Source organism: Vitis vinifera, chromosome 5, assembly GCF_030704535.1.
Source record: "Vitis vinifera cultivar Pinot Noir 40024 chromosome 5, ASM3070453v1".
In the NCBI taxonomy this organism is placed as follows: domain Eukaryota; kingdom Viridiplantae; phylum Streptophyta; class Magnoliopsida; order Vitales; family Vitaceae; genus Vitis; species Vitis vinifera.
The window spans coordinates 1,994,212-2,020,253 of NC_081809.1; the positions used below are offsets into that span (position 1 = coordinate 1,994,212).

The window sequence follows — 26,042 nt, forward strand, 5'->3', positions numbered from 1 at the left end:
ACTCTAAGTCATTTTTTTAAAAATAAATTATTTTTAAATTAAAAGCGAGTTCGCCTTCGAGTAGAAGTGTACGAGCATAAATGCGAAGTCCACAAACCCACCCCATAAAAGATTAATCAAAAGGTAAAAACCCTCGGCATCAAAATTTCAATCAATCATGACACGAGACTTGTTGAGAGAACTGCAGCAAAAGAACCTGTGTCACAAATACACCTTTATCCCCAACCTTAAACCTTTTAACCCTAAACCCTAAACCCTAACCCTAATCCTAAACCTAGCCCTAACTCTAATGCAAAACATTAACCTAAAAGATTATAAGAAATGAAAATGACTTTTCTTCCCAAATAGTTGTTTTTAAAACGGTGAATGATTAAAAATAATACTTTTAAAACATTAAAAAATATCAAAAACAAATTAAAAACCATTTAGATTCTAAATTTTCTGTTATATAAAATATTAAAAAAATTGTTTATAAAAACTATTTTCCTAATAGTTATTTTCAAACACATTTTCTAAACGGAATTTATATATGTTACATTTATTTTTAGAAAAATTTAAAGATTTAAAAACAAGAAATCAATCCTTAAAAAAATAAATCTCAACTTTATTTCAAAGTGAATCCAAATTAATATGATATATAATTGAGATTTAAATAAATATAATTTCATAAATCTTAAACAATGATATAAAAAACAAGTAAAATATTTTATAAATCTATTTAATATACTTACTTATCATTGTATTTTTCATTCTTTCAATTTATTAACTTTAACTTTTTCAACTTTTATATTTGTTTATATAAAATTTTTGGTTTTATATACTTTTCTAATAGATTAAAGGTTTTTAAAATTTTTTTATTTATTAAAAGTTTTGTAATTTTATATTTAATATTTTAAAAGTAGATTCTCATATGATTTTAAACAATTTGGATTTTAATGCTTGATTAAATAATGGTACATTTACAATAATACTTAATTATTAAATTATGTATATTTTTTCAATAAAAAGTTTCATCACTTTGGCTTAATTTTTAAATTATTTTTAGTATATTTTATTTTAGTTTCACATGGCATGATAAAACAAATAATTTTACATCTTTTTCTTTCTATCATCAATACAAATTAGCTTGTTATAAAATTTATAAAAAATGTTAACTTCACTAATTTCCTCCTAAATTAATCTTTTAAAAAATGCTAATAAAAATATTCTTGCATTTTACAAGTGACAAGAACAAAGAAAATAAAGAAAATATGAGATATGGTTTTTTCAAACATTCAAGTTTATGATTTTGTTTACAAATTTAAGTGTGTAAAACCTATAAAAGCTATAATTTTATATTAGATACAAGATTTAAGTTCCTAATTTAAGTGTGTAAAACCTATAAAAGCTATAATTTTATATTAGATATAAGATTTAAGTTCCTAACAAGAGAATTTTTCCTTGGACACTCAGGTTTTATTTAAAAATTAAAGTGTGTAACGGGAAATTTTCTCATTCGTATACAATGAAAGGAAAGAAAGGAGGAGAAAAAAATCATTTGGAATTAATATTTTTTTTTTTAATTGGAAACCTAAGATCAGGTACTACAAATTTTGTTGTGTATTTCTTTTTTTACCTAGATTTTTTAAACTATCTCTTATAAACCATTTTTTTTTCCTTTTATGTTTTAATATATTCATATTACAAGAAAAGGAAATGACACGTACAGAAGATTTGGAGATATTATTTTTTTGAAAAAAAATTAAATTGAAAATCTAAGATCGTGTACAAATTTGGTTTTGTTTAATTTTTTTTTACAAAGATTTTTTGCACTATCATTTAGCAATTTTGAAAAAAAAACCATTTTTTTTCTTTTTATGTTTTAATATATTGTTTTTCATATTTAGAAAAAGAATGAGGCTATGTTCCTATTTGAGAACTATTTTTTATAATAGTTTTTGGTTTTTGAGAATAGTTTTTTATTTTTCAAAATAAAAAATGCATAAAACACGTTTGACAACCAAAAACTATTTTATATTTTTTTGTTCTTACAAATATAAAATATGGTATTTTTAGAGAATATATTTTAATTATTTTTTTTATTATTTTTTGTTTTTTTTTAATAAATAATTATATAAATATGTAGAATAATTTAAAATAAAACATTTGATATAAAAATTATGTTTAAAACATATTTAAAAATATTAAAAACATGTGAAAAATATTTTAGGTTTTTAAATAGACTTTTGTTCTACAAAAATCATAAAACAGTTTTTTTATATTGTTCTCAAAAATTATTTTTTAGAATTTTTTTTAAATAGTTATAAAAAAAACCTATTTTTTCATTTTCCTTAATTTCTTTTATCTTTTCAAATTTAGAAAATATATATTATAATTAAAAAAATTCATCCTGGCCATTAATTCGTTAACTTCCTCCTACATTAATCTTTTGAAAAATGATAATAAAGATATTCTTACATTTTACAAGTGGCAAGAGAAAAGAAAAGAAAAGAAAAGTTGATACTTGGCTTTTCGAAACATTCAAGTTTATGATTTTATTTAAAAATTGAAGTGTCTAAAACTTATAGAATCTCAATGTATAATTTTATATTAATATAAGATTTAAGTTCCTAACATGGGAATTTTTCCTTAGACATTCAAGTTCTATTTTAAAATTAAAGTGTGTAAAGGGAATTTTTCTCATTTGTATATAATAAAAGGAAAGAAAAGAGGGAGAAAAGATTCATTTGAAGATGGTCTCTCTTTTTTCTTTTTTTTTAATTGGAAACCTAAGATCATATACTAAAAATTTTGTTTTGGGTAGTTTTTTTTACGTAGATTTTCTAAACTATTCCTTATCAATTTTTGAAAGAATCCATATTTTTTCCTTTTTATGTTTTAATATATTCATCTTTCCCTTTTTCCAAAAACTCATTAACTTTCTTCCAGATTAATCCTTTAGAAAAGTGCTAATAAAAAGTCCTTGCATCCTACAAGTGACAAGACAAGAGTGAAAGAATGAAAAGAGATATGGTTTCTTATGTCCATGTTTGTTCCTCGATAGTTTTCATTGCATTTGTGTCCTCATGTATTAGATTATCTTTTGCAAGGTCAAGCATCATGAATGATGCGTTGGTAGAAAAACTTTGTGCTAAAAGCACGGATCCTTCATTTTGTGCAAATGCTCTAAAATCTGATCCTCGTAGTGCCATCGCAGACATCACAACTTTTGAGCAAATTGCGATCAACTTGACAAAGGCCAATGCCACGGATACCTGGAATTTTGTGAACTTAAATGCAGGACAAAATAATGATCCTAAGATCAAAGCCGCATATCAACGATGTTCTCCTCTTTACGAAGATATAATAGCCGCCACTGATGATGCAACAACATCTTTGGAAGCTCTAGACTATCGTGATCTGGACACTGAAGGAGAAAGTATCATGGATAGTGCAGACGAATGTGATCAACTTTTCACAAAACCTTCCCAAATGTCAGATAGAAACAGATTTGCTAGACTTTTGGGTGAGATGATTGCCTTAATCGGTGATGTTTTGATTTCTGGATGATTATGTATTTGTTCAAGTCCTTTGAACTTGTTTCACCTTATCCATTGATATGTTAGAAGTTATTATTATATTAGAATTATATATTTATTTAATTAATTAATTATTATATCTATTATTTATTTAATTATTATATTAAAATTAAGTAGTAAGATAATTATTTCTTTATTTTTTATTAGGTCTATTTAATTTTTAATGATATTATACCACTTTTCAAGGGAATTCCTAATGAGAAATCTTAAATTTTCTTTTCTCTTTCTTTTTGAATATTTTTTAGATTTTAACATGGTATTAGAGCTTAATTTAGAAGGAGGTTGTAAATTCGAGTCACATCTACCTTAAACATAAGAAAAGTTTATAGCCATCAATAAAAAGTTGAGTTATTTCAACCGAATTCGTTTGATTCCCCTAAATATAAGAACCAATGAATTTAAAACTATTACCCAATTCTTAAAATTTTTTGTCTATTCTACCGAAACATAAGAGCATAAATTGGATTTGGTTCTTAAGCTTGTTTTGCAATGTCATACCTAAGTCTTTTTTCTTTATACTTACCTCCCATGTTACACTTGTTAGGATAGAGCTCTTTAAATTTATTATTTATTTAATATGATTTTAATTTCATTTTTATCCATCTTTGTCTCATGCATTATATTTGTACGAAGCATTTTTGTTTTCATCTATTGCAAGACTTTGGTGCATGAAGAGTTGATGATTTGTTCACGGCCATAGTTTTAAAAAAATTGATGATATGCAATATTACATATCTGTTCACCTAGTCTAGTAAATAATTTCTACTATATCTAATAAACAAATATTTTATTGACCAACTAGGGGATACATTAAATAAAAGAACATATAATGATGTACATGATGGGCAAAAAGTAACGGGGAAATTGATTTGCAAAAATGAAAATAAAGATGATTGTGAGTTATATTTTTATTTTTTAAAAAATTATATACGAAAATACAACATAATTTGTAAAAGTGAAAATAAAGATGATTATAGGATTGATTTGTATTTTATAAAATTATATATAGAATATAACATATTTATTCTTTTATTTATATAAAAATGGTCTAAATTTAATTTTATTTTTAAATAAAAAAGTGATTTTATTTGCCTGAATTTGAAAATTTAAATGAAACTAAAAAAATATATTTATACTTTCATTCTTTTTCTATCAATGGACAATAATATATTAAAGCATAAAATAAAATAAAAATTGTTTTCTTTTTCAAAATTGGTGAGGGATAGAGCAGAAAATCTTTGTAAAAAACAACTACAAAATCTGTACAGCATCTTAGATTTGCAATTTAATTTTTTTTCAAAAAGATATTATCTCCAAATTAATCTTTCATTCTCCTTCATTTCCTTTTTTCTAATATCAATATATTAAAACATTAAAAAAAAAATGGTTTCTTTCAAAATTTGATAACGGATGTGGAGACCCCTAATTTTGGATCTTAGGAGAGAGATTTTTTGGAGCACTTTTTGAGTACCTTCTAGACACTTCTAAAGACCTTAGCTGGGGAGGACACGTGGTCTATCAGGATGTCATGATAGTTTGTTGAGAGCAGCAGAGATTCTTTGCAGGTGAGGACACGTTTCAGGGTGATTGCTTATTCTATTAGGTTGGTTAGTGAGCCGTGAGAGAGAAGCGAAGGAGAGAGCGTTTTAGGAGAGCTGCAGGGAGGCTGGATGGAAAAGAAAAAAAAAAGTTTTACAGAGAGAGTGGGTTAGAGTGAGCGGGGCAGGGTGAGGTTCCAGGCTGTGAGAGTGAGCTGGAGAGAGGGCAGATTCCAGGCTAGCATGAGAGTGAGCTGAAAGAGAGAGAGAGCAGAGAGGAGTATTCCGGGTTTTTGGTGGAGGTCTTGGGCAGCAAAGAACCAGAGAGAGGGTGGTGAGCTGAGTGAGACGCGTTTCAGAGAAGAAAACTTAGAGAAAGGGAGATTAGCAGGAGAGGAGGGAGCTTTGCTGATTCTGTGAGCAAGAGAGGGTGCTCAACTTGTAATTCACGTATGTTTCTAATTCCATCTTTATTTATACATTCATTACGTTTATCATACATTTTTGCTTTATATTAACTTTTTTAACAAGTAACTTGACTTTTTTTCAAAGACTTACTAGGAATCACATTTAAGATTTTACTATTTTTTTTCTTTACAAAATAAAACTTTTTTTAAAAATCAGTTTTCATATCTTGATTTTTGTTATGGATTGACTAATCAATTGTCATAATTCTCTTTATTTATTTAATAGAAACCTAACTTTTAGAACTTAAAAGGTATTATAGTTTTTCATATTACTTTTTAATAGGTAACTTGACTTTTTCAAAGACTTACTAGGAATCACATTTAAATTTTTTATTTTTATTTTTTTTTTCTTTAAAAAATAAAACTTTTTTTAAAAATCAGTTTTTTAGACACAAAAAGTAAGACTCGCAATTGAGTAGGAACACATGCGAAAAATTCGGATTCATTAGAAAGTTTAAAAAATCTATATAAAAAGGAAACTACACAAAATAAAAAGGGAAAAATCCTTTATCACACTTTATTTTTTAAACAAAACCCAAAGGTTCAAGGAAAAATGCCCTTGTTAGGAAATTAATTCTTATATTTAATATAAAATTATACATTAAGTTTCTATAGGTTTTACATACTTCAATCTTTAAATAAAATAATATATTTGAATGTCTCAAATAGCCATATCTCCTCTTCTCTTTCTTTTCTTCTCTTTTGTAACTTGTATAAGTTAAGGATATTTTTATTAACATTTAAAATGATGCGTTGGTAGAAAAACTTTGTGGTAAAAGCACGAATCCTTCATTTTGTGCAAATGCTCTAAATCTGACCCTCGTAGTGCCATCGCAGACATCACAACTTTTGAGCAAATTGCGATCAACTTGACAAAGGCCAATGCCACTGATACCTGAAATTTTGTGAACTTAAATGCACGACAAAATAATGATCCTAAGATCAAAGCCGCATATCAACAATGTTCTTATCTTTACGAAGATATAATAGCCACCACTGATGATGCAAAAACATCTTTGCAAGCTCTAGACTATCATGATCTGGACACTGAAGGAGGAAATATCATGGATGGTGCAGACGAATGTGATCAACTTTTCACAAACCCTTCCCCAATGTTAGATAGAAATAGATTTGCTAGACTTTTGGGTGAGATGATTATCATAATCGCCGATGTTTTGATTTCTAGATGATTATGGATTTGTTCTAGTCCTTTGAACTTGTTTCACCTTATCCATTGATATGTTAGAAGTTATTAATAAATTTAATTATTATATTAGAATTATATATTTAGTTATTATATATTTATTTATTTAATTATTATATCTATTATTTATTTAATTGTTATATTTCTTTTTAATAGTAAGATAATTATATCTTTATTTTTTTTATTAGGCCTATTTAAATTATAATGATATTATACCATTTTTCAAGAGAATTCATAATAAGAAATCTTAAATTTTCTTTTCTCTTTTTCTTTTCTAATCCTTTTTAGATTTTAACATGGTAATAGAACTTAATTTGGGAGGAGGCTGTAAATTTGAGTCACATCTACCTTAGACATAAGAAAAGCTTCTAGCCATCAATAAAAAGTTGAGTTGCTTCAACTGAATTCATTTTACTCCGCCCCAAACAAGAACCAATGAATTTGAAACTATTACCCAATTTTAAGAAATTTTGTGTCCGTTCTATCTAAACATAAGAACATAAATTGGATTTGGTTCTTAAGCTTGTTTTGCAATGTTTTACCTAAATCTTTTTTTTTTTATACTTAAATCTCATGTTACACTTGTTAGGATAAAGTTCTTTAAATTTATTATTTATTTAATATGATTCTAATTTCATTTTTATTTATCTTTGTCTCATGCATTATATTTGTACGATCATTTTTGTCTTCATCTATTGCAAGACTTTGGTACATGAAGAGTTGATGATTTATTTATGACCATAGTTTTAAGAAGTTGGTGATATGCAAGATTACATATTTGTTCACCTAATCAAGTCAACAATTTCTACTATATCTAATAAACAAACATTTTATTGATCAGCTAATGGATACATTAAATAAAAGAAAATAAAGACGATTATAAGTTTGATTTTTATTTTTTTTAAAATTATATAGGAAATACAACATAATTTGTAAAAGTGAAAATAAAGATGATTATAGGATTGATCTATTTTTTAGAAATTTACATATAGAATATAACATATTTATTCTTTTATTTCTATAAAAATGATCTGAATTTAATTTTATTTTTAAATAAAAAAAAAAGTGATTTTATTTGTCTAATTTTGAAAAATTAAATGAAATTAAAAAAAGAAAAAAAATATACCTTCATTCTCTCGATGGACAATAATATATTAAAACATAAAAAAAAATGTTTTCTTTTTCAAAATTGGTGAGGGATAGAACAGAAAATCTTTGTAAAAAAGAACTACAAAATCTGTATAGCATCTTAGATTTGCAATTTAATTTTTTTTCAAAAAGATATTATCTCCAAATTAATCTTCTTCTCTTTCATTCCTTTTTTTCTAATATCAATGTATTAAAACATTAAAAAAAAATGGTTTCTTTCAAAAATTGATAAGGAATAGTTTAGAAAATCAAAAAATGGTTTCTTTAGAAGTGTCTAGAGACCTTAGCTGGGGAGGACACGTGGTATAGCAGGATGTCATGATAGTTTGTTGAGAGCAGCAGAAGACACGTTTTTCAGGGTGATTGCCTATTCTATTAGGTTGGGTAGTGAGCTATGCGCAACGAAGAAAATATCGTGATATTTTAAAAATATCATTATACTTCTAATTATATTTTTATGAAATTTTTTTTATATTTTTTTATAAATTTTGATTTAGGTTTATCAATATTTTTTTTCAAAATATTCGTCGATATATCTAATATATCCGTAAAATTAAAGTATCGATATATCCGTGATTACCGATATTTTCATCCTTGACTATGAGAGAGAAGAGAAGAAAATAGGGTTTTAGAGGAGTGCACGGAGGCTGGATGGAAAAAAAAAAGGTTTTGCAGAGAGAGTGGGTTAGAGTGAGTGGGACAGGGTGAGGTTCCAGGCTTTGAGAGTGAGCTGGAGTGAGGGCAGATTCCAGGCTAGCATGAGAGTAACTTGAAAGAGAGGGAGAGAACAGAGATGAGTATTCCGGGTTTTGGTGGAGATCTTGGGCAGCAAAGAACCAGAAGGAGGGTGGTGAGCTGAGTGAGACGCATTTCAAAGAAGAAAACTTAGAGAAAGGGAGCTTAGCAGGAGAGGAGGGAGCTTTGTTGATTCTGTGAGGAAGAGAGGGTGCTCAACTTGCAATTCACTTATGTTTCTAATTCCATCTTCTTTATTTATTCATTCATTACGTTGATCATACATGTTTTGCTTTATTTTATATCCTGATATTTTTTATTCATCTATTGACCAATCAATTGTCATAATTCTCTTAATTTATTTAGTAGAAACCTAACTTTTAGGACTTAAAAAAAGGGTTATAGTTTTTCATATTACCTTTCTAATAGGTAACTTAACTTTCATACCATACTCGATTTTTCAAAGACTTGTCAAAAATCACATTTAAGGTTTTTCTTTTTTACTTTATTTTTTCTTTTAAAAATAAAACTTTTTCTAAAATCAGTTTTTCAGATATAAAAAGTAAGTCTCACCATTGAGTATGAACACATGCGAAAAATACGGGATCCACTAGATAGTTTAAAAAATCTAATAGAAAAATACGGGATCCACTAGCTAGTTTAAAAAATCTATGTAAAAAGGGAACTACACAAAATAAAATTTGTAGTATATGATCTTAGTTTCTAATTAATTTTTTCTTCTTCCTTTCTTTCCTTTTATTGTATACAAAAAGGAAAAATCCCTTTATGACACTTTAATTTTTAAACAAAACCCAAATGTTCAAAGGAAAAATGTCCTTGTTAGGAAATTAATTCTTATATTTAATATAAAATTATATATTAAGTTTTTATAGGTTTTACATACTTCAATTTTTAAATAAAATAATATATTTGAATGTCTCAAATAGCCATATCTCCTCTTTTCTTTCTTTTCTTCTCTCTTGTGTTAGGAATTTGGGACACTTCCTAACAATCTCCACCTTAGAACAAATTCCATGAAGTTAATCTTCAATCTCTCCATGACACAAACCTTTTTGTATCATATCACCACGAAAGAGCAATCGACTCCAACTTCAGTGAAAATTCCTTTTGTTTTCATCTTATGTGCTTTGTGATCTTTTACTTTTCCAGAAATCTTCAACCCAAGCTCTGATACCAATTGTTATGCCAGCCAAAGCTATGATGCCAACAATGTTAGTTCAAAAATACAAAGATAAAACAATCACACATACGGTACATGAGGTTTTAACGTGGTTCGACCAACCATGCCTACGTCCACGGATGAGAGAGAATGATTCCACTATACAATAGAGAATATTACAGAGGACAGAACCAAATACAACTATTGGGTTCCCGAAACATCACATGTTTCCCCACTCCTTGTATCCATACCCTACTATGAGTCATCTCGCTCCACAGAGTACCTCTCGTTCTTCTTCACATCTCTATCCACCTCGTATAGTCTCTACAAGTCCATCTCCATCTTATAACTTTTTCCCCTCATGACCTAGAATATTTTTAGAGATATTTCCAACAATCTTCCTTATTCTATAAGAAAGTCTAATATTACAATAATATATCAACCTAGAAATATTCTATATAATATTCTTTACAAAAAATGAATCTATACTAATTAGGTCGAATTCTCAACCTATGAGAAACAAAAAATAGAGAAAACATATGCCAAAGAAAAACAATCACACGCATAAGACAGTATTTACGTGATTCAGCAATTTGCCTACGTCCACGGAGTTGCAGGAATATCACTATTATCAGGAAAGAATACAGAGTACTTCAATCGGCTACAATATTTTCTCTCTATATATAACACGACAACCACACCACACTAAAAACCCCTAATTACAAAAGGTGGTTCCACAATGGGCTAAACGGTCCTAAAAGCCTAAGCCTTCACTCCATGGACTAAGACTCAGTAAATTTCCCATTAGAAAACCACACAATATTATTCGGGTTGGGTCGCCAAACCGGATCAAACAAAACTAGGCTCCACAAAGCCCGACAAATCTCCCACTTGAAGACTAGTTCAATCACCAACATCAAACCGTTATCCTCCAAGAAACAATCCCTCATCCCTGCAACTCATCCTCTTGTCCTCATGCTAGAAGACCAATTGAAGTTGCGCACAGCTTCAACTTCTCAATAGTGACACCCTTAGTCAACATGTCTGTCGGGTTCTTAGATCCACAAATCTTCTCAAGTATTACCAGTTTATCTTTAACAAGGTAACGGATAAAGTTGTATTTTGTTTGTATAAACTTCGACTTTGAATGAAAAGCCAAATTTTTGGCAAGGAAAATTGCACTCCGACTATCACTATGTAGAATGTCTATCTTCTGCTTCTTACCCAATTCATCTAAGAAACCATGTAGCCAAATCATCTCCTTTCTAGCTTCAGTTGCTGCAACATACTCAGCTTCTGTAGTAGACAAAGTAACAATCTTTTGTAGATTTGAAGCCCATGATATAGTTATACCACCTAGAGTAAAAACAAACCCAGTAGTACTCTTTCTACTATCAATATCGCCATCAAAATCAACATCTACATAACCCTACAGTTTCAAAATTGCACCTATGAAGCAAAGACATGTATCTAATGAACCCTTCAAATATCTTAGAATCCACTTGACTGCCTCCCAATGCTGTTTTCCAAGCATACTCATGAATCTACTCACAATTCTCATTGCATGTGCAATGTCTGGCCTTGTATACACCATAGCATATATCAAGCTGCCAATAGTTGAGGCATAGGGCACCTTACTCATATGGTCTCTTTCTTCTCCTATCTTCGGTGACTGTTCTTTACTTAATTTGAAATGACTACCCAAGGGTGTGCTCACTAGTTTAGCTTCATTCATGTTGAACCTGCTGAGACCTTTCTTCACATACTCTGACTGTGAAAGCTACAATGTACCATTAGCCTTGTCTCTAATGATTCTCATACCAAGGATCTGCTTTGCAGCTCCTAAATCCTTCATTGCAAACTGTTTGGACAATTGCTTCTTCAAATCATTAATTTTCTCAATGCCAAACCCTACAATAAGCATATCATCCACATATAACAGTAATATGATGTAAGAATTGTCAAAAGACTTAACATAACAACAGTGATCAGCTTCACATCTCTTGAACCCAATTTTATGCATAAAACTGTCAAACTTCTTGTACCACTGTCTAGGAGCTTGTTTAAGGCCATACAAGCTCTTTCTCAGTTTGCAGACTAGATTCTCTTGTCCCTGAACAATGAACACTTTTGGCTGAATCATGTAAAGGTCTTCCTCCAAGTCACCTTGAAGGAATGCTATCTTCACATCTAACTGCTCAAGATGGAAGTTTTCTACAACCACCATTCCCAGTACAAGTCTGATTGTTGACATCTTCACAATTGGAGAAAATATCTCTGTGTAGTCAATGCCCTCCTTCTGCTAGAACCCTTTAACAACTAATCTGACCTTGTAACGTTTGCTACCATCATGCTCATTCTTTATTCTGCATATCCACTTGTTGTGCAAAGCCTTCTTTCCTACTAGCAATTCAGTCAGTTCCCATGTCTAATTCCCCAACAAGGAATCCATCTCATTCTTCATGGCTAACTCCCACTTACTTGAATTCTCATCTTGCAAGGCTTCATCATAACACTCTGGCTCACCTCCATTAGTCAACAGGAGATAATTTAAAACAAGTGAATAACGCTATGGAGGTCTAATGTTCCTGGAATATCTGCGAACTTCAACTACAGGTGTACTCAGATCTACTTGTGAATTTACATTCTCCTTATCTTCTTCACCCCCTTTTTGGACAGTAATTTCAGTCAATTCATCTAAGTTGACAAACTCAGATTTCTTTTAATCTATCTTTGTAACATTTGACACTACAGTTAACCTGTCCTTGTACATAACCTGTTAATTAAATATCACATTTCTATTTCTGATAATTTTCCTGTTTTGTTCATCTCAAATCCTATAGCCAAATTTCTCATCACCATAGCTAATGAAAAAAACATATTTTAGACTTTGCATCAAGTTTACTACGAGCATTAAAATCAATATGAACATAAAAAACACAACAAAAAACTTTTAAATGTGAAAACTTTGCCTCTTTACCGCTCCAAACCTTCTCAGGAAGTCTAAACTTCATGGGAACTGATGGTCCTCGATTTATCAGGTAAGCTGCAGTGCTAATAGCATCGGCCCAAAAAATTTTTGGTAGTCCAACATGCAACCTCATACTTCTAGCACGCTCATTGAGAGTTCTGCTCATGCGCTCAACCACACCATTCTGCTGTGGTGTCCCAGGAATGGTTTTCTCCATCCTAATTCTCTATGCCGCACAATACTCTCTGAACCCTCCATCTATGTACTCTCCTCCATTATCTAACCTCAAACATTTTACTTTCAAACCTATTTCTGTCTCAACCATGACTTTCCACTTCTTAAAAGTTTCAAATACATCAGATTTATTTTTCAGAAAATAAACTCATACATTTCTGCTTGAGTCATCAATAAAAGTGATGTAGTACCTTGAACTTCCAAGGGATGCAACCGGAGAAGGCCCCCACAAATCAGTGTGTATTAGTTCCAATTTTTCAGCCTTCGGTGTCCTGCCAGTTTTCAAGAAGCTTACTTTTTTTTGCTTTCCTAAGATGCAACTTTCATACATGTCAAAATCAATAGACTTCAATTTTGGTAGTTTTCCTTTTGATAACAACATCTTCATCCCTTTCTCACTCATGTGACCAAGTTTGTGGTCATAGGCTTGTATCAGTACTTGCATCAGCAACTGCAATTGTGTCTCTTAGACATGAGGTCATATACAGAATACCAGTCTTCTTTCCACGAGCCAATACCCTAGCTCCTTTTGTAACCTTCCAAGTACCACTAACAAATAGTAGTGCATGTTCTTCATCATCAAGTTGTCCAACAAAAATCAGATTCCTCATCAGGTCAGGAATATGTTGAACCTTCTCCAGTAACCAAACAGACCCATTGGGCAATAATATCCGGACGTCTCCCAGACCCACAACATCCAAGGCTGAACCATAAGCCAAATACACCTTACCAAAGTCACCTGCATCATAATTCTGTATGATTTCTCGGTGTAGAGTGGTATGAAATGAAGCTCCTGAACCCAAAACCCAATCATCAAGTGGACTGTCTACTGTATGAAGTAATGCATCTTGTACCTCTTCTGTTATAGCATTAGTAGAATCATCTTCATTTTTCTTCTTAGGACTTTTGCATTGCCTTCTAAAGTGACCTATTTTCCTATAGTTCCAGGATTGTACTTGTTGGCCTAATCTAGATTTGCTTCTGTTCCGATTAGAATTTCTGGATTTTGATCTACCCCGATTTGAATTTATGTCATTACCTCTACCTCTTGTCTCAAGGTTTAGGGTAGAACCAAATCCTAAGGTTTCGCCTGCATCTTTTCGGTGAATCTCCTCAACCAGAATTAAATCTCGTATATCATTGTATTTGAGCTTTTCCTTTCCCATAGAATTGCTTACTGCCATCCTCATTGCCTCCCAACTATTTGGCAAAGAAGCCAAGACGATCAGAGCACGAATCTCATCATCAAAATCAATTTCTACAGACGAAAATTGATTTGTGATTGTATTAAATTCATTCAGATGTTGTGTTATTGATGCATTCTCTGCCATCTTCAAATTGAACAATTTCTTCATCAGATGCACCTTATTGTTTGCGGACGACTTTTCATACATACTGGACAAAGCCTTCAACAGATCTGCTGTGGTCTTCTCCTTTACAACATTGTGTGCAACAAACTTAGATAGAGTTAACTTAATAACTCCTAAAACCTGTTTGTCAAGAAGCACCTATTCCTCAGCCTTCATACTCTCAGGTTTTGTCCCCAAAAGGGGCAGATGCAATTTCATCCCATAGAGATAATCTTCAATCTGCATCCTCCAATATGCAAAGTCTATGCCATCAAACTTTTCTATTCCAGACGTCTTTCCTGCTTCCTCTGTCATTGCTCCCACTCAAACCTAACCCTAGGCTTTGATACCAGTTGAAGGGAATAGGCCGAATTCCCAACCTGTGAGAAACAAAAAAAATAGAGAAAATACACGCCAAAGAAAAACAATCACACGCACAAAACAGTATTTACGTGGTTCAGCAATTTGCCTACGTCCACGGAGTTGCAAGGATATCACTATTATCAGGGAAGAATATAGAGTACTTCAGTCAGCTACAATATTTTCTCTCTATATATAACACAGTAACCACACCACACTAAAAAAACCCTAATTACAAAATGCGGTTCCACAATGGGATAAACGGGCCCAAAAGCCCAAGCCTTCGCTCTATGGACTAAGACTCAGTAAATCTCCCATTAAAAAACCACGCAATATTATTCGGGTCGGGTCGTCAAATCGGATCAAACAAAACTAGGCTCCACAAAGCCTGACATCTTGTAATTTGTATAAGGCAAGGATATTTCTATTAACATTTTAAAAAAAATTAGAAGGAAGTTAATGAAGTTGACATTTTTTATAAATCCTATAAGTTATAACGAGCTAATTTGCATTGGTGATGTAAAATTATTTGTTTTCTCCAGTGTTAAATTAAAATAAAATATAATACATTTTCTAGTTCTTTATATTTAATATATATATATATATATATATATATAAGAATTAACAAAAAAAAAAAAAAAAGCAAAGGATTTCATTAGAAAATTTACAATAATTTTACCAAAATTTGCATAAAAAATTTAATTTTTTTAAAACAATTGAATAATTTCTCTAATAAACTCTAGGATTTCTCTAATAATTTCACTGCAAATGAGCCAAAGTAATGAAACTTTTTATTTAAAAATTATATATAATTTTTACAGTGAAGTATCATTGTAAATGTGCCATTGTTTAATCAATCATTAAAATCCAAATTGTTTAAAATTTTCAAAATCATAAGAGAAACTACTTTTAAAATATTATTTAATAAAATATTAAATATAAAATTACAAAAATTTTAATAAATAAAAAAATTTAAAAACCTTTCATTTATTAGAAAAGTACATAAAACCAAAATTTTTATATAAACAAATAAAAGTTGAAAAAGTTAAAAGTTAATAGATTGAAACAATGAAAAATGGATTAGAATGAAAAATGCAATGATAAGTAAGTATATTAAATAGATTTATAAAAGATTTTCCTTGTTTTTTATATCATTGTTTAAAATTTATGAAATTAGATTCATTTAATCCCAATTATATATCATATTAATTTGGATTCATTTTGAACTGAAATTGAGATTTATTTTTTTAAGTAGTGATTTTTTGTTTTTTACTTTTTAAATTTTTCGAAAAAATCATTGTTGATATATATGGCTTTGTTTGGTAATTATTTTTTAAAATAATTATGAAAAAATAGTTTTTAAGAACAATTTTTAAAAATTGTTCTATGATGTTTTATAAAATAAAAGTTTATTTGGGAATCTAAAATTGTTTTTAACCTATTTTTAATATTTTTAAATATACTTTAGAAATAATTTTATGTTCATAACTTTATTTTTAATTGTATAATTATTCTTTAAGACAACTCTAAAAAAACAACTTGAAACAACTGAAAACACTGGGTTATGGGCCTGCACTTTCTGAGCACATTATTTTGGATGCTGGTCTGATTCCAAACACAAAAGTTTCTAAGGATAGCAAATTTGACATTGATACAATTCAGCGTTTAGCCCAATCTGTCACTAAGTTTGAGAACTGGCTAGAAGATGTTATCTAAGGTGATCAAGTTCCAGAAGGTTATATTTTAATGCAGAATAAAAATTTTCTAATATGAGTCAAAGCGTAGATGCAAAGGAAGTTGCCCAAGAACAACCACTGCTTGGATTGGCTTGTGTTTAACCCTTCCAAGTTGAGACCATGTTTGCTAGCTCCTAATGGCCTTGAAGATTTCCTTCCTTAACAGGGTAAGTTTTTTTGCTTAAATGTCCATAGAATTGAATTTTAGCTACATGATAACAAGTTATTTACAACAGAGATGATGATAAAGCAGTTTCAATCATGTCACGCCATCGGTATCCAGTTGAAATTTGTCGAGTTTTTGAGCGTACTGCCACTACTAAGTTGCAAGCAGCCCTCACATCTCCCAAGGAATCGGAGAGCAATGAAGCAGTCAAGGCCAGTGAGGGTGGAAATAAAGTGTCTGATGCGCCTAGAGAGAAGCAGGGTAACCGCAAAGGTGTGAAGTCATCTGAGCCAAGCAAAAATACTAATGATGGTGCTCGTGCCAAGCAAGCGACCTTGAAGGCTGTTCTTGGAGAGGCACTGGGTTATGGGCCTGCACTTTCTGAGCACATTATTTTGGATGCTGGTCTGATTCCAAACACAAAAGTTACTAAGGATAGCAAATTTGACATTGATACAATTCAGCGTTTAGCCCAATCTGTCACTAAGTTTGAGAACTGGCTAAAAGATGTTATCTAAGGTGATCAAGTTCCAGAAGGTTATATTTTAATGCAGAATAAGATTTTTGGAAAGGACTGCCCCCCATCTCAACCAGATCGTGGTAGCCAGGTTGTGGATGTGTTTTTTTTTTTTCTTTATGTGTGCTAATCCAGAGTAGACTGTCATTTCCTTCCATTTTTGCTTTGATATGATATAATCAAGTTCCACATATGTGTGAATGTAAACATGTTTGTTTGGTTTACGATTAGAATAGTGTTATTCATTACGTGTTTTAATACCCTTTGCAGATCTATGATGAATTCTGCCCAATTTTATTGAACCAGTTCAAATCAAGGGAGTTTGTAAAATTTGAGACTTTTGATGCTGCATTGGATGAGTTCTACAGTAAAATTGAGGGTCAACGACCAGAACAACAACAAAAGGCAAAAGAGGTCTCTGCCATGCAGAAACTCAATAAAATACACGTGGATCAGGTCTTTAAATTATTGTCTGATATTTGAAGCCAATAGAATCATTTCCTTCTTTTAAGAAGAGTGGTTTCACATGCTTTCTAGCCTTTCAGCTAGTTGCTTGCTTGCAACTATGTTATAGTGACTTGGGCAGCAAGCAATGAGAATCTAGCCAATGCATCAGTGGTTGTATGGGCATGCTATGGTCATTCTCTCTTTACATGTCCAAAGGTTCTCTGCTAGAAATATTATTCAGTATTTTATGATCATTGCCATGTGTTATAGTCTCTTTCAACTTGATGCTGTAGGAAAATCGTGTGCATACACTGAAGAAAGAGGCTGACCGCTGCATTAAAATGGCAGAATTGATAGAATATAACCTAGAAGATGTTGATGCTGCCATATTAGCTGTCCGTGTTGCTTTGGCAAATGGTATGAATTGGGAGGATCTTGCCCGAATGGTGAAAGAAGAGAAAAAATCTGGAAATTCTGTAGCTGGCCTCATTGACAAGCTTTATCTTGAGAGAAATTGCATGACACTGCTGTTGAGTAACAACCTTGATGAAATGGATGATGATGAAAAGACACTTTCATGTGGATAAGGTGTGGTGGCATGATGCAATTTTTTTTTTTTTTTTTTTTTGCATCTTAATGCGTCATAATAACAAAACTGCTTATGTTTACTTCCATTTGAAGGCATTCATGCAGATTCTAAATTACCATTAAGCTTATCTTGTTGGATGTGACATATGCTAATTTCCACTCTGGTTCACAGCTGTCTGATCAAACAAATTACAGATCATGTAAAGCCCATATCTTTATTCTTCAAACTTGTCATCTCTTTTCTTTTCACTTTCTAGGTAGAAGTTGATTTGGCACTTTCAGCACACGCGAATGCTCGGCGGTGGTATGAACAAAAGAAAAGGCAGGAAAACAAGCAGGAAAAGACTATTATAGCTCATGAAAAAGCTTTTAAAGCTGCTGAAAAGAAGTCTTGCGTCCAGCTTTCACAGGTAGGAGAACATTACAGTTGTTTTTCCCCTTTGATTTATTTTGTACTGATGCTATTTTCAAAATTTTGAATCATTAAATGCAGCTGGTCCTGAGTTATTGGCCCTTGGTATTATGTTACATGTGTGCTGTGAGGAAAGTTAGTACTTAACCGTATCTTCGCTGAAGATTCACAGGAATGAATGATTAGGACCTAAGTTGAATGTTTATTAGCATCTAGTTTGATTTAAATGATCTGAACAACACGGTACCCTTTGTATACTTCCTGTGTACCTTGTTGCGCTCTTTCTTTGGCACGTGTTTATAATATCTCACCATTACTTATAAAAAAACTAACAACACACCTGCCTCTCAGCACCAGAAGAATTACTAAGCATGATTTTAGTTTTGTTTTTAATTATTGGTTGAGCTTAAATGAACCATTAAGTTGTCTTTTCTCAATGGTCAAGTGTCTGAATCTTCTCATCTATAATTGTGCTGGAAAAAACCGTTGCCACAATTTCACATATGCGAAAAGTTCACTGGTTTGAGAAATTTAATTGATTCATCAGCAGTGAGAATTATTTGGTTATCAGTGGACGTGATGCTCAACAGAACAAGATGATTGTCAAGCGTTATATGTCAAAAGGGGACCTGTAAGTAGATTTTCTCCATTAATAAACAAATTTAACTCTAAGAAGAGAAAATGGGCAAAAACCTTTATCTGTATGGGGAATATATCAAGGGGAAAAAAAGAGACGAAAAGGAAAGTGGTACTGGAAGTTAAGAGAGTTAAGGAGGAAAAAAATGAGGCCCAATTCCACCCATTACTATGCCACAAAAAAGAAGTTTCAGATTCATACATTTCAAATCAACCAACAACAACTCCTCATCAACATTTTTGTTTTTCCAAAGGCACCTAAACACCTGTTGCAGAATACCACTCAACTACTCTTCCTTGTGACTCCTATGACATGTTAATCCAACATCGACTCTCTATAAGTAGATATTATTTTATAAAATCTCTTTCAAATCTTTCTGACAGAAGGATCCTTTAATGATTTACACAGAAGTTTAACATGTCTTAGGCCAAATATTCAACCAATAAAAAGATTTATTGTGCATATTCATTAAATATTGTTAAATGCTAGTCTATTATTTGGTTTTGTTTTTTGTCTGTTGTTGTAGTACTTATTTTATTTTAGTTTGGTATTTTTTTATTATTATTTTATTTTAGTTTGGTATTTTTTTTTTTTTTTTTTTATTGAACACTTTCTTTGAATGAGAAGACTCAGAAGAGTTGTGTAAAGACTTAGAATTTCCAACTTATTGTAATACAGTCGTCAGCATTTTAGTGAAAGTATTTCTGAAGCTTACAGGCTTTAGTTATCTTTCTAATGCCAGGTAATTTCTTCTTCATCTATTTACTTTGTGGAAACCACCTCAGTCACACTTACGTATCTTATTCCCCTACCTCTGCAATTTGAGATTTAATAGACCTGTTTCTCCTATTAACATCAGGGGAGGCCTTTTCTGCTTTATGAATTAATCTTCACAAATATTTATTGTAAGTTATACTTTCTTGTCTCTTTTCATGTCAATCATGTACATTGGTAGACGTTATTAATTCTCTGAGTTATGAAATGGGATTTAGGAATTTAGGATTAAAGGGAAATACGATTTTATGAAATGTGTCTTATCTAATTCATAGACCTCCATGATTTCAGCTTTTATCAGCTTGCTGTTATCCCTCTCAGCTGATTATTGTTATTATGGAATATGTATTGATCCAATAATGTGGAGTCTTAATATCCCTCTTTTTAAAAAAAAAAAAAAAATCTGAAATCTTAATATCCCTGTTGTTTCTTCTGATATTGCTCATTTGATTATGAATTAGGTATATCCATGCAGATCTACATGGAGCTTCAAGTACTGTGATCGAGAACCACAAGCCTGAACATCCAGTACCCCCTCTTACTTAGAGCCAAGCAGGATGTTTCACTGTAAGTTGGTCATCTTTCAATATTCTTTTGGTATTATTTCATTTTATTGTGTCTTAAGGTAGGAGTGAACAGCATATCTGCACTCTGAATTATTTAGCTTGCAATTTTTTTGTAAAATAGGTTTGTCACAGCCAGGCGTGGGATTCAAAGATTGTCACAAGTGCTTGGTGGGTTTATCCTCACCAGGTCAGTAAAACTGCTTCTACTGGGGAATATCTTACAGTTGGGAGTTTCATGATCCGTGGGAAGAACTTTCTTCCTCCACACCCTCTTATGATGGGCTTTGGCTTGTTATTTTGCTTAGATGAGAGCTCCTTGGGATCACATTTAAATGATAGGCGGGTGAGAGGTGAGGAGGAAGGGGCACAAGATTTTGAGGAGAATGAATCTCTTAAAGGAAATTCTGATTCTGAGTCAGAGAAGGAAGAAACAGATGAAAAACGTACTGCAGAGTCAAAAAGCATAATGGATCCATCAACACATCAACCAATATTAGAAGGCTTTTCTGAAATTAGTTCTGCTCATAATGAATTGACCACCTCCAATGTTGGATCCATCAATTTGCCTGAAGTTCCTCTTGAAGAAAGGAATATGTTGAATGGAAATGATAGTGAGCATATAGATGATATTTCTGGAATACATGTTTCTTCTGTCAATCCACAACTTGAGGATTTCATTGATAGGGCTCTTGAACTTGGATCTAATACTGCATCTGGTAAGAAGTATGCTCTTGAAACTTCTCAAGTTGATTTGGAAGAACACAATCATGAAGACAGAAAGGCTAAAGTCAGAGAGAAACCTTATACTAGCTACCAAAGTCAGAGAAAAAAATGAACACAAATTTTGCGCCTGTAACAAAAGAAAACACTTCATTCCATTTGTTTAGCAGTTTAGATGTACACTTGTAGGTTCTGGCTTGCTTCATATGCTAGTGTATTTGATAAGTAGGACCAACAGGCATAGGCGCAAAAACTGGGGTGTGAGAGTTTGGCAGTGCAATACTTTTGTTTCAGTGCCACTAAACAAGACAAGAACAACCAATCCTTCACTAAATGAAAGATGAAGTGCATGAAATCATGTAGCCTGGTCTATTTCTCAATACTAGCTACCAAAGCATTTTTTTTTTACATCAGATCTACTTCCTTTCACCTCAATTATAACACCCAAAATCGAATACCACAATAAAAAAGTTGACCCCTCAGTTTGGAGCATTTGAAGAACAAGTATTAAGTCAAACCATCCAATTTTCATACTTTTGGGCCTATAGCGTCCCAAGATTTTTCTTCACTATCAAAAACAACTACAAAGAATTCCTTAAAGCACTTCGAATTGAAATTACCAAGGTTTCAAAATTAAAAAACATCCTGCCCAAAAAAGGCATCCACCTGGAACCTTTTAGAACAAAATGAAATTATTAGAATCATTCCATTTTCCTAGTTTTTATACTACTGCAGCAATGAAACAAACATCTCAGGTGACAAAGAAGCCCTCTAACTACAAACACTATGTTTTACTTACCAAACCAAAACAATTGAAGTATGCAAATTCTACCAAAGAAAAAGAAAAAGTTATAGCATGATAAAATCATTGTATTTGTCAAATAATTCAAACTGAAAAGTAATAGCAACTTCAAGATCCAACAACAAAGCACAACATAAATTTGAAATTGTTTGTTATTAATCAAAAACTCTTAAAAATTAAATACCCTTTTGGGTTGATTTACCATTGGCAGTCAAAGAATTATTCCATTAATACTTCTCTCATGAGAAGCAACAACCCCTAAAGTTAGCTGCAAAGCAACTCAATCAACCATTATGTTCAATCAATTATTGAAAATTTTAACTTAAAAGAAACTAAGCTTAGAACAGAAAAGGGATGGGATATTAGTGACCAAATAGTCACATTATAATTGAACACATTTATAATATGTCATACATACCAGTAGATGAATACAAACAAAACCAAATACTCATGTTATAATTAAACACATTAATAATGTTTCATACATACCAGTAGGTGAATATAAACCAAAAGTCATACATATAAAAACGCCAAGACAGTAATACCAACATGGAAAACAACACCACATGAAACAATAACAACAAGAGCAACCGCTCCTTGGACTGTGGATAGACTCCTACAACTCAAAATTCCTAGTCGAATCTGAAGGATGTTCACTATTGAGAGAATTAGAAAAATACATCCCAAGATTGAGCTAAAGATGGCACAAAGCATCACCTTTCGAATAGACTTTCTATTGAAGTGGCTTCTAAACTCTTTATTTGATTCAGCAGCATTGACAAGTTTGATCATTATCTTCAAGCCATGAGCCACCAATGATGATGTGAGAAAAAATGCAAAGGAAATGACCTCAAAGAACATCAGGGTCCTGATCGTGCTGATATTGGCATCGCAGCCAAGACGACCATCAATGCTATGTAGTCCTATGGTGGTGAGGGAGAATCCCAGAAATGAGGAGACAACGTATAAGGAGTTGAGACTCACAACGGTATCAAGGGCAGCGAATTGAACGTCATCTCTTATCTCCTCTCTTGATTTTACTTGAATAACCCTGAAAATAAAAGTAATAGGTTAATTTATATTGATTTATAAAAGGAAGTAAAAAAATGTTGAAATTAAGATAGATACTGTTGGGCCTTCATTTCTGAGACAGTCTTGTAGCAGGTGCTGTAAATAAAAAACTGGTGAGAATTAGTTAAGAAAAAGAGTGGATAAAAGGCAAGAAAAAATATTTGCTATTATCAACTATGTAAAACAATAAATTTTCAATTAAAAAAAATGAAAAAATGAACATAAATTATCAACGAGCATCATAGTTCAAGCCAGATAATCCCCGGACTGTAAAGTAAATAGTGATGATCGAAATTAATAATTAATAATTATTTACATCGAGGAAAATTGTTCGCCGAAATATCGGATATCGGTCGGGCCCGATATTCGAACCCGATTATCGATTTCCAGGAATATCGTTAAAAAATCGGCAAAATGGCCTATATTTCGACCGATAAATAGGCGATAAATCGCGAGTGGAGCTGACGGGCGGAGAACCCGGAAGAGAATTTAAAAAAATCGCCGATATTTCGGTATTTTTACCGATTTTTCGGGAAATTTCCCGATATCTTACCAGTCCAGCCCGCACAGGATACAAAATCTGTCCAATTTTTTTTTTAAAAAAAACATAAAATGCTATTTGGGGTAATCTGATCATGATTTGCGGGCAAAGGTTGTGTTTTTCAGCCTGGCTCAAAAATCGTGGATTTAGGGTTCGTGAAATTTAAATCCAATGGCACAACAGCAAAGAGACCCCTAAAACAGATCCAGAAAACACAGGGAGCAAAAGAAAAGCAATTTTTCTTGGTTTTCTTTGGGGGTTTTGCATGGATTTTCTCGGAAATCAAACGACGATGAATTTTCCCGGAAATCGAATGGGGGTTGGATTTTCTTGGGAATCAAACGGGGGTTGCAAAAAAAATAATAATAACATGATTAGTACCTGCGAGGATTGAGAGTGGCAGAGGAAAATAGGGCTTTTTTAGGGATGCTCTCGCCTGGAGGACAACTTCAGGAAAGGCCTTCTTGATGCGCGAGTGAGAGAAGTGTGTGCCTTTTGATTTTTATGTAGAGATAAAAAGAAAATAAACAAATCATGAGGACAATTTTCCTCTCTGTATAAATAATTATTGATTATCGACCTTTATTTTGATTATTAAATAAATTAATATTAATAAAAAGGTTGTTACTAGTATTTTAAATAAAATTTAAAAAATTAAATTTTAAATAAAATATTTTATATAAATTAATTTAATTTTTCATTTAAAAAATATTTTAATAAAAATATTTTTACCTAAATGACAACTTCTTCTTAAAAAATTAATAATATTTCTTTCAAATATATTATATATAATTCTAAATTTTTATTTAATTTTACCACCAAATCTTATTATTATTTAAATATTATTAAATTTGGGATTTGAATGCATTAAATATTCCAATAAACAAGATTTGAAATTTATGATATGAAAGAAGCATAAATCATCATAGTAATTATGAAATTTGAAATTAATGAAAATATTCTAACAAACAAGATTTAAAATTTGTGGTATGAAAGAAACATTTTTTTTCCTTGAAGATTTAAAATTAATGAAAATATTTCATTAATATATATATATATATATATATATATTCATTGTACTTGTTAATGGAAAATATTCTAACAAAAAGAATAAGAAATTTGTGATATGAAAGAATAATTTTTTTTTCTTGAAATAATAAAATATTTTACTAAAACAATATTTGAAATTTGTGGTTGAGAATAAATGTTTTTTTTCCCTGAAATTTGTAATTAATGGAAATGTACGCATAAAACACTCCATAAGTGAAAATATTAGCAAAGGTTAGGTTAGAAAAAATAAATAATTACTATAAAATTATTGATTCCTTAAAGTGAAAATAATCGCATACTTTAGAAAACATAAACAATTACCATAAAATTATTGCAATGGTGATTGTCGGGTATGACCACTGCGCCACTCACCAACTTATATTAAAAAATAGATAAATATTTAAATGCATTAAATATAATCATTTTTAAAATTATAAATAATAAGAACCCCATTAATATTTAGATATAATTTAGGTTGATTTTCCCTTTAAAAAAATTAGAGCTAAATATAGATACACTTAAAATGTTAATGGAAAATATTTATTGTACTTATTAATGGAACAGGCCCAACTGCCCCCATTTTCTCCCATTTTAGTTGTAACCCTCGTCACACATGGTTCAAAGTCGCGGTATCGGTCACTAATTTGGAGGGCCCCGAGGCGTATCGGTTTGGTATCGGGCGATACGTAAAATAAGTTAATTAGAAAATTCAAAAAATTATAAAAATATTATAAAAATATTATGTAAATTATAAGAAAAATATATACAATTAAATAAGCTCAAAAAATTAATAAAATAAAATTGTCTCACATTTAACATTATTTAAATAGTTATAAAAGTACCTGCTCAGAGTTATTTATGATAATGCTAATAAAAGAAAATTATTTTATTTCAAATATAATAATATTTTTACTAACAAACATACAATACAATAATCAATTCCATGTTGAATGACGAGGGAGTTCAAAATCATTATCATTAGTCCTACGACGAGTATATGATTACTCCTCAAAAAGTGTTATTTGATAGCTTGTAATTAACTCTTTTAAACACTTTTGAGTAGTAGTTATTACCTTTTAACCCAATTAACATATTAAGGATCCTTGCAATCAATTTTAATCAAATTGTGTTAAGTTTTGGTGTTTTGATAGCTTTTTGATCATCAAAGCAATCAGAGATTGAGGAGAGTCCTTAGGAATCCATGGCAAAGATGTCCGGACAGGGCGTCCGGACACACCATTGGAGAGCGA

General features: G+C 31.1%; 2 protein-coding genes and 1 pseudogene across 3 annotated transcripts; 2 read left to right on the forward strand and 1 right to left on the reverse strand.

Annotated features, from left to right (window-relative positions):
* The first annotated feature begins 3,099 nt into the window (after positions 1-3,099).
* On the forward strand, positions 3,100-3,549 carry LOC104879271 (pectinesterase inhibitor-like). The gene has a single exon (XM_010651724.1). It carries the CDS (start codon positions 3,100-3,102, stop codon positions 3,547-3,549), a length of 450 nt encoding a protein of 149 aa, XP_010650026.1.
* Positions 3,550-12,863: 9,314 nt separating this feature from the next.
* LOC104879267 (uncharacterized) lies at positions 12,864-21,730 on the forward strand (annotated as a pseudogene).
* Positions 21,731-22,555: 825 nt separating this feature from the next.
* On the reverse strand, positions 22,556-24,297 carry LOC100257958 (uncharacterized). Of its 2 annotated transcripts, none has more exons than XM_002264329.5 (3): positions 24,124-24,297; positions 23,259-23,297; positions 22,556-23,181 (listed from the first exon to the last, which is right to left on the reverse strand). In XM_002264329.5, exons 2-3 carry the CDS (start codon positions 23,270-23,272, stop codon positions 22,644-22,646), a joined length of 552 nt encoding a protein of 183 aa, XP_002264365.1. In that variant the 5' UTR covers positions 23,273-23,297; positions 24,124-24,297; the 3' UTR covers positions 22,556-22,643. The 2 variants fall into 2 exon arrangements, with proteins under 2 accessions (XP_002264365.1, XP_010649620.1); XM_010651318.3 differs by having other exon boundaries at positions 23,259-23,311; positions 24,124-24,271.
* Positions 24,298-26,042: the final 1,745 nt, after the last annotated feature.

Coding starts and splice junctions, on each gene's coding strand:
- LOC104879271 (XM_010651724.1), top strand. CDS start 3,100: ATGAATGATGCGTTGGTAGAAAAACTTTGTGCTAAAAGCACGGATCCT.